This window comes from Epinephelus moara, chromosome 18 (assembly GCF_006386435.1).
Source record: "Epinephelus moara isolate mb chromosome 18, YSFRI_EMoa_1.0, whole genome shotgun sequence".
NCBI lineage: Eukaryota > Metazoa > Chordata > Actinopteri > Perciformes > Serranidae > Epinephelus > Epinephelus moara.
This window is the reverse complement of record NC_065523.1, coordinates 31,414,000-31,423,539: the sequence shown is the minus strand read 5'-3', so window position 1 is coordinate 31,423,539 and position 9,540 is coordinate 31,414,000. Positions and strand designations below refer to the sequence as shown.

General features: G+C 48.1%; 2 protein-coding genes across 2 annotated transcripts in view; one reads left to right on the top strand and one right to left on the bottom strand.

Annotated features, from left to right (window-relative positions):
• Positions 1-671, bottom strand: part of myo15aa (myosin XVAa) — a 48,955-nt gene extending 48,284 nt beyond the window's left edge. Inside the window, exon 1 of the mRNA XM_050070341.1 lies at positions 589-671. Coding sequence (XP_049926298.1) covers positions 589-671 — 83 coding nt within the window. The remainder of the gene's footprint in view (positions 1-588) is intronic.
• Positions 1-9,540, top strand: part of syngr3a (synaptogyrin 3a) — a 136,877-nt gene that overhangs the window by 80,051 nt on the left and 47,286 nt on the right. The gene's annotated exons all lie outside the window — the stretch shown is intronic.

Below are 9,540 nucleotides of genomic sequence, written 5' to 3'. Positions count from 1 at the left end.
TCCCTTCTTGTCACAATAGGAGTTATAATGTTAATGGGCATCCAGTCAGTTAGCTAGTCAGTAGCACCTTGGCTTTAATATTAACACATGCACATGACACAACAGCCAGCTTCTCTCATTCCATTTCAAACAGAGGACAGTGGTACTGACTACCTGTAACGTTTCCTAGCTAGAAAAAACGTCAGCTAACTCCGACCTAACAACATAAACGGTGACCTACAATTAAATGCAGCAAAAATGAGGACTGGTGATGATAATGATGTGTTGGTATTGAGTGGTAGGAGTTGCTGCTGTATTTTTGTTGTTAAAATATTACGTTGCAACCAAGTACTGTATGGTTTTGACATTTTTCTAGCTTGTTAAAAAGGATTTGCAATAAAAAAATAAATAAATAAATCTCTCAAATTTTAGGGGTGCTGGGATTCAATTTAGGGGTGAAAAATGGGCTAGAAACGCCTATGCTGCAGTTTATTACCTTAAATCATGATTAACCAAATGGAATACATTCTTTAGAGTGATGGATTGCCTTAAATCTGACTACACTTTGTGACAGAGTTAACTCAGGTGTGAGTGATTTTCTTTACTTACTCTAACTGTGTCATATCTTCCACCCCGTCTTCCTCTCGTTGCTCTCGGTGAGCCATCGTGGTCAGGCTTCTGATTGAGTACATCTAAAATACAGGCATCAGAAATGAGGACATGATGCATGTACAAAGCTCTTTGCACTGTGTACATGCACTAATACATTCACACACATGTGGAAATATCAGTTCTCTCTCTTTTGGATTATCCCAATCTTCATTGTATCCAGAGTCATCTCTCACCAAGGAAATGTGCTTTAGACATTTTATCTTATTAGCCCAGTGGAATTGTATATTCTGATTACAAAAACATTTTCCAAATGAGCTACCATCCCCCTGATTACTCCCTCCTACTGAAAATCCATTAGAGTGCCCGGCTTTCACCCAGCATTACACTTCCAACTGCAAGATTACACCACATGTAAGGGATGATGCCAAAGAGGTGTCCATTATCAGGAATTAATTAAGCCAGTAATGGACTAAGCCACTAATGGACACCTTGAAGGGCATTTACACCATGGTCACCTGCCAAAGAAAAAAACACTAACACCATTTATTTATATTTTTGCAATCAAAATCTAAAGTTGTTTGTCTAAAATGTTTTGGTGGTTACTTCATCTTTATATGTGTTACTTAATCAGCAGTAAGACAAGAGACTTAATCAGTCTCTTTTTCAAACTTGGTGCCGACTATCCATCCATCCATTTTCTAACCGCTTCATCCTCTTGAGGGTTGCGGGGGGGCTGGAGCCTATCCCAGCTGACATTGGGCGAGAGGCAGGGTTCACTCTGGACAGGTCGCCAGACTATCACAGGGCTGACGCATAGAGACAGACAACCATTCACACTCACATTCACACCTACGGACAATTTAGAGTCACCAATTAACCCGCATGTCTTTGGACTGTGGGAGAAAGCTGGAGTACCCGGAGAAAACCCACGCTGACACGGGGAAAACATGCAAACTCCGCACAGAGGGGCTCCCACACCCAGGATCGACCAGGAACCCTCTTGCTGTGAGGTGACAGTGCTGGTGCCGACTAATTAAGGACAATTTTCGAGCGCTGCTTGGACAGTGACAGCCAGAGTTTGTAATGGCATGTCAGTGCATTGCGCTGTAAAGGGGGTAAAAATAAGTATGTCCACCTGGGTGTCATACTTCCATCACATCGTTGCTGGAGCCAAATATTTGTGACTACTGCAGAGTCATTTATCCGGGGAATGAATGCTGATGGTAACCTTTCCCACCAAAGTCAAAAGCCATATTTTAGTTGCTGTTAGTGAGTTTTTTTGTCCAGTGGAAAAGGGGCTTTAGATACGACTTGGCAACTGGAGATATTTCTAGTGCGCTCAGCTCATAGAGCCCTTCAGCTCAGTAGTTAGCCAAAAAGCTAATGTCATGCTATTAAGATTCAAAGTGAATAACAGTAAACATGATAAACAAATGGTAAATATAATCTGACGGTATGTTTAACAACAAAAATAGCTAGCCGTGCAGCCATGTCATTGTACCCAAATCAATGTCAATATAAGATTTTCCTGAACAAATGATGGCTATGTGTACTGTCAGCCGAGGCCTGAAGTAGCAAGTTGAATAGCAAAATGACATATTTGGTTGAGATGGTGGATATACAAAAATACATATGGCTTCATTTTTCTCTGCAGTTGCCGCTTGGTATTTAACCACACCATGGTATAAAACAATTATAGTATGGTGCCAAACATTAGCTATTGCATCTAACTGTAGTGTGAGTCATGTTTCAAAACTTTTACCTTGTCATACCAGTGCCCCTGTGGTTCTCCCTCCCTGCTGAGATTCCACTCCCCTGGTTCGTGCCCCACTTGTCCCTGTCCCATCAGGCTGTGGGGGTCCAGCAGTTCCCCGTCTCTATACATCGACCACTTATTGAGGTTCTGCACTGTCCCGTGAGGTAGTACCCTCTCTGCACCCCATACATCCACATCTTGCTGCAGTCCCAAGCCTTCAGCTCCGGGGCCCTGTGCCCAGTGCTGCCCAGGGCCAGATCCCTGGACCTGGGGTGACACTACAGCATATGATGAAGGTAGACGGAAAGAGGCCCCTCGGAGGTTAGGGTTCTGCAGGGCACCAGAGAGGTTAAGTGTGCGAGGTTCTGGGGTGCTAGGGGCACCAAGCCGTGTCATGATATTACCCTCAGGGAGACGGTAATTTGCCCCACGAAGGTTTGGGTTCTTTGATAATGCATTAGACAGATCAAGTGTTCGAGGTGCAGGAGTGGGCTGAGGGCGGTTCATCAGAGTTCCATCAGGCAAACGGTAGGTGGCAGATCGGAGGTTCTGGTTGCGAAGAGCATTGGAAAGGTCAAGGGAGCGTGACTCAGTGGTTTCCGCAGAACCAGGCTGCCTGAATAGTGATGTGTTTGGAAGTTTGTAGGAGGCACCTCTAAGGTTTGTCTTTAACATTGCATTAGAAAGGTTAGGACCGGAGGGGGCAGAGGTGGAAGCTTGGTTCTGTGAAAACAATGATGATCCACCTGGGAGCTGAAACTTTGCCATACGCAGGTTCGCATTCATCAGGGCACTAGATAGCCCCAGTGATGATACAGTACTCTCAGGATTCTGTGGCTCCTCTACCGGATGTGTTAGAAATGAACCATCTGGTAATCGATAAGAGGCCTTACGAACATTAGCATTGAGAAGAGCAGAGGAGAGCATAGAAGATGAAGGGGCGACGGGTTCAGGCTCATTTCTTGTTACCAAAGTCCCATCTGGCAGCCTATATGTAGCTTTACGTAAACTGGGGTTCAACAATGCAGAGGAAAGCATAGGTGACGAAGGAGAGGGTGCAGGTGTAGGTTCTGCTCTGGTTACTAGAGTGCCATCAGGCAAACGATATGTCGCCTGTCTCAAACTGGGATTGAGCAGGGCAGAGGACAGCATAGAGGACGAGAGGGGTGATGGACTTGGTGCAGCTTCAGCAGGTTCAGTTCTGGTGATCAGTGAGCCATCAGGAAGTCGATAGGTGGCCTGTCGTAGGCTTGGGTTCTGCAGGGCATTGGATAGCATAGAGGGTGACAGTCTCCCACCTCCAACATCAGTGGTAACTGGAGACTCAACAGGGCTCCGGGACATTGTCAAAGCGCCACTTGGAAGCCTTAACATGGATCCCTGAATTTGGGCAGTCCGCAATCCACCAGAGAGAAATGAGGAGGTACCTCTAATAGTCCCTTGTTGAGGTGTGGTGGGAGGAGGGACGGGAGATGCAGGAGACATGGGGGAGAGGTGTCGCTGAAGGGGTGAGGCAAAGGAAGCATTACGTAGCTGGGAGTTAAGCATAGCAGCAGACAAGTGTGGGGAGGAGGGTAAAGAGGGGGCAGGAAGGGCTGCTGCCTGTGGGGGTGAAAGGACATTTGTATAGACGTTGGCATTGCGTTGTAGAGGAGACGTGTAGGAGGCGTTACGCAGGCGGGAGTTCTGCATCAAAGCATTGGATAGACCAAGAGTGGCATATGGGCTACCCTCCTGGCTCACCTGTACATCGGCTGATATTGCCCCCTCCCCACCAGGTATGGGGGAAGGGCTTCTCTGTAAAGGTGTGGTGTAACTGGCATTCTGCAGATATGGATTCTGGAGCGCATGCCCTAGATAAGGTGATGGGGGTACAGTTTGAGGGAGGTTTTGGGGGTAGACTTCATACTGTGGTTGGGGAGATGAGGGTCTCTGTAAAGGAGAAACAGTGGTGGAGTATGGGATGGAGGAAGGAAGAGGAGAAGGAGGAAAAGGAGCACCAACAACATGATGGTTTGGTAAAGCATTTGTAAGCATTGGGGAGGGTCCCGGCTCCATCATTGTGTAGTCATACTGGGTGATACCCTGAGATGATTGGAGAGTACCAGGAGGAAGACCAGGTTGACGTAATGGAGGTTGAAAAGATGATGGCCCTAGATTCTGGGGACTCATAGCCCTGTGGGGAAAGGGGGACTGTGGGCGAGACATATGGTGCATGGGAGAGGCTGAACGCGAGGGCAGAGGAGATGGACGTTGCAATGGTAGTGGAGATGGAGGTCTACTCTGTAGCCTACGCACTGATGGCTGGGGAGATAGAGGGCCACTCTGTTTAAGAGATGGCTGGGGAGAGACAGGAGGCACTGGAGGAGGTCCTCTGAATGACTGCCTAGACTGAAGAGAGGGCTGGTTTCTGGGCATACGAACTAGTGGCTGTCCCCTACCTACAGGTCTGTGGAAGCCTCCTTGGTTAGTACCAATTCGCTTTGACTCCCTTAATCCTGCAGGGCGGGAGCCTGCCCTGGCTAACATGGGTGTTCCAGCTACACCCCCAATCTGTCCTGAGGGAGGGGCTGGGCCACTATGGATAGAGGACCTGAATGGGGCTACATGCTGAGTGACAGGGGGTCCATGTCTACTGCGTCTCTGTAAGTAGGGATTAGCTGGAGAGGGTTTCACGGCCCCCATGGGCACATGAGCTCGGCCACCAACACCACCCCTCAGCCTACGAGTAGAGGACCGGGTTGGAAGGGGGCGACTGGTCATTCTTGATGGGGAAGGAGAAGGAGGACGATGGGGAGAGGTGGGCCGGAAGGTTTGCGGGGGAGACTGAGATCTCTCTGGTAGAGGCGGGCTACATCTTTGTGGGGACGGGAGGGGAGGAGATGGGGAACGCCTCATCTTGGATGTTTGTTTTCTACCTTTGAACATATGCGGTCTGGTAGGTGGCAGAGGAACAGCATCAGGAGGGGGCTGCTGTCTAAAAGAGAGTCTTGGGGAAGGTGGTGGACTTGCTCTCCTCCTCAGTGATCCCCGGGGTGAAGGTAGAGGGCTCGAAAGGGGGGATTGGGGTTGGACTGTTGATGGAGCTCTGCGTAAACCAGCTCCCCCCCTTCCTCTTGACAAGGATGGCTGAGCTCTAACTGACATCCCTCTCCTCTGGAATGATGGGGAAGGAGGTGGGCTGGGGGGCCTCCGCCTTTGGGAAGTCTGCATCTGGCCTGCCACTGAGGCCCGATGAGGGAGTCCCCTCCTTTGTAAGCGAGGGGAGAAATGTGGGTCTGACTGGATGCCTGTTTGAAAGTCCATGTGATGTGGTGAGAAGTGGGGTGAAGGAGGTGGCATCGCCCTAACTGATCCTGGCCTAAGTGACAGCTGTGGCGATGGAAAGGGACTCATTCGTCGCACTGGCCTGGGTGAGGCCATTGGTGAATGTAGTGGTGAAGGCATCAGCGGAGGCATTGGTGGCTGTATCTGTGCAACCATTGGTGGCATTTGCCCCATCTGAAACATTTGTGGGTCCTGGGGGAGGGTTGGTTGGTACATTTGGGGTGCAAATTGTAGTGGCAAGGGGGCTTGTCTAGGAAGCATGGGGATTTGTTGTTGGTTCATGGCAGCAGGGTAAGGGGGCTGTCCAGGAGGGTATGTAGGAAGGGGCTGCTCATAACTTATATCTGACATCATTTCCAAATTGTTGAGGGCAAGAGCTGGGGAAGGAAGGGGGAACATGGGGGAAGCTGGCTGAGAATAAAGAGGAGTAGGAGGAGGTGGCGGCAGGGTTTCCACCTCTAGTCTATCTTTTCCAAATAGCTTGACCTGGGGCCTGGGGACCCTGAACTGCTCTGCTGAAAATGGCTCAGGAAGAGGGTAAGACAGCTGCTCCTGTCCATATAGCTGTCCTATATCGCCTGGATCCTGCCCAGGATCCATATAGAAAGATTGCTGATAGGGGTTATAAACAGCAGCAGGGTCTGTATATCCCAGCATTGGGTCATTATAAAGGCCTGGAACAACATCATAACCACCATTCATCACGCTATACGGGTGACTCCCATAGTTATAACCCATATTGTAGTCAAAGTAATCTCCAAATGGCTCAGGGTCATATGGGTCATAGTAACCATCCATGGCACTACCATAGTAGCCATATGGCTCTGGCTCCACTGCATACAGCATTCCATCTTCACCATAGAAATACTCTACCCCTTCATCACCGTAGTAATCTTCATACTCATCCTCATAATAGCCATAAGGGTAACCGTAGTAATCCACGTCATCCTCATAGTAAAACTCATCATCATAATAAAAGTTACCCTCATCATCGTAGTAACCATATTCATCTTCCCACTCATCATCATCGTAGTAATCCAGGTCTTCTCCGTAAGGGTCATAGGGGTCATAGGTTTGTCTCATGTAGCCTCTAGGTCTCCCCCTGCTGTGATAATCTTCATCATATCCATACTCATCATCGTCATACTCATAGGCCTCATTGTAATAATGAGTCTCTCTCCCTCTAGCGTTCCTGTTAGCAAATGACAGACTCTTTTGTCCCCTACCTCCTGCTCGTGCCCCCAGGCGACCTTGACCCTTAGAAGTCAGGAACCTCCCTGTCAGCCAGTTGGATGCTGCAGCTATCCTTCCTAACATCCAGCTTTTACTCTTAAAATCTGATCCTGCTTTCTTTTTCCCAAACATGCCTTTAAACTTCCCTCCCAGTCCCTTTGCCTCTGTTGCCATTTTCCCCTTGCCCCCTAAACCGGATAGATTTATTGTCTTTTTAGGTGGTGTGGTTTCTTTTGGAGCCTCCTTTTTATTAAACAAGCTGAAGCCAGACAGACCTGGCTTTTTGTCAGCGGATGATTTACCCCCAAATCCAGCTAAAAGCTTGCTGGTTCCCAGTAACGGTTTACCACCAGAAGGGGGTTTCTTTTTCTTGGAGAGTCGTAGGAAAAGACGAGAGGTGCTTTTGAGGTTTCTCTTTGGTTTCGCTTTCTCTGCCGGCTGTTTAGAGGGCAAGGTAAAAGGAGTGGACTTCCCTGCGAGGCCTGAGAGGGCTTTGGAGGCTCCTTTGAGGTGAGACTTGACATCTGGTGTCTTTTGTGTTTTTGCTGCAGCAGTGCCCCTTTTCTGTCCCTCTGCAGCAAAGCCCATCATGGCCTTGGAGGCTCCTCTGATGTTGACATCACTCATCTTTTTCAGATTTACTGCACCCATCCCTTTTTTCATGTGAGGCTTCCTATCCTCCTCCTCATCATCATCAGACGGAGGTGGTTTAGCAGGCTTAAATCCCTTCACAGCCATGGCCTTGGATGCACCTTTTAGAGCTGCTTTCCCTTTCCCTTTATCCTTCTTGACAACTACCTCCTCCTCACTTTCCTCATCTTCCTCAGTCTTCATCTCCTCTTCTTCTTCCTCTGACCCTTCCTCTGACTCGCTGGCAGGCTTCTTTCCCTTTCCCTTCTTTCCATCATCCTTCCCTTTCCCCTTAGCCGGTGGCTCCTCTGCCTTCTTTCCCCCTTTCTTGTCATCTTTCCCTCCCTTCTTATCATCCTTTCCTCCCTTCTTTGGCTCCTCTGACTTGCCTTTCTTGGCAGCTGATTTTGCGTCACCTTTTTTAGGTGGCATGATGTCTTCTTGCTCAAATCATTTTAAACAAGAAGAGGAAGAACGAGATTCCAAAATGTGCTAAAGCAGGTCAATGTTGATATGAGTCTAAATAGTAGCAACATCCTCTCTGTCCCAATGCTTTTCACGTCTTCTCTCCTTTTTCCTCCATCTGATCCGTCCATGTAGCGCCCCAGAAACACACACAGTGGCACACTCTGTCCCGAGTCAGTTGTTCTATAATGCACACAGAGACAAACACAAACCCCAGTCCTTCAAAACACGATCTAGTAATGGAGTCGGAATCTCAGCCATCAGTGCTCGCTCGCATTACAGTAGGTCTTCAAGCCTCAGCAAAAGAGCTGTTGTCTCTGTGTGAGTAAAAAGCGACAGAAACCTCTTTAAGAGTGTTAACTAAGAAGAGGCAGATGCTTACTGAATTTAAAATGTTACCTGTGAGAAGAATTAATCTCACTGGTTACAGTCTCTCTCAGTTTTACCCACTTATTGCCTCTGGAGTTTTTCCACTGAAGTCCAGCCTGCATAGCAAAAACACTTGCACATTTCTGTCCTTGTTCCTCTTAACAGGCTTGTAAGTAACTTCCCAGGGTCACACGGTGAATAAAAGACCCTGATATCCCAGTGACAGGGTCTGTGTAGTCCTTTGTGTGTCTCCCATTGTTAGTGCGTCCTGTGAGTCCAGCGGTGAATCCTCATCTTGGCCGCCGCACCAACTTTGGCAGGACGTCCCCCCCAACAAGGAGAGTCGATGTGCGTGCGTCCGTGTGAGTCTCGGCCTTCAGGGGTGTCCTCCTCTTTGTCTGAGAGTGAGTGTGTATGCGAGTTGTATCCTCCCACATCCACGTCAGCTTGCCTTTGTGACCTCCTGCAACCTTCTGCATCTCTCTCTCTGGTTACTGCCGCTTCATGCATCCTTGTTCGCCTCAACTTGAGGCCTCATCGTTACCCTCAGCTCATGTGTATGCACATATGAGCATATGTATTGTATGTCTGTGTGTGTGTGCATGTGCATCAGTGTGTATCCCTATAATACAGTTGCAAAGGGCACCTTAAAGCAGCAGCTATACTGCCTCGGGGTAACTCTATCTGCCTGCTCGCTCCTGTATGAATAATGCAGGCTGGCTGAGCTGTTGCTAAACTGTGTCTGAGAGGCGAAGCCACGCAGAGCCAAAACACACACACCAATGAGAGAGGCATGGACCACAGCTGAGAGTGATGCCTGCTATAATGTCTGCAGAAGTTTTTAACAGTATGAACAATCCAAAAGTACATATGGGCATGTTTGATGCAAGAAAATACAACATAGGACTTCAAACTGGCAATGTACTGTATGTGGGTTATTAAATTAAAGAAATTTAAACAACTAACTCTTTATCTGATGACATAGTTTCTCTAGATGGCATTGCTCTGGCCTCTATATTTGATCAAGATTTGTCTTTTAATTCTCATTTAAAACAAACCTCACGGACTGCATTTTTTCATCTGCGTAATATTGCGAAAATTAGGCCTATCCTGACCCGAAAATATGCAGAAAAATTGGTCCACGCTTTTGTTACCTCTAGGCTGGATTA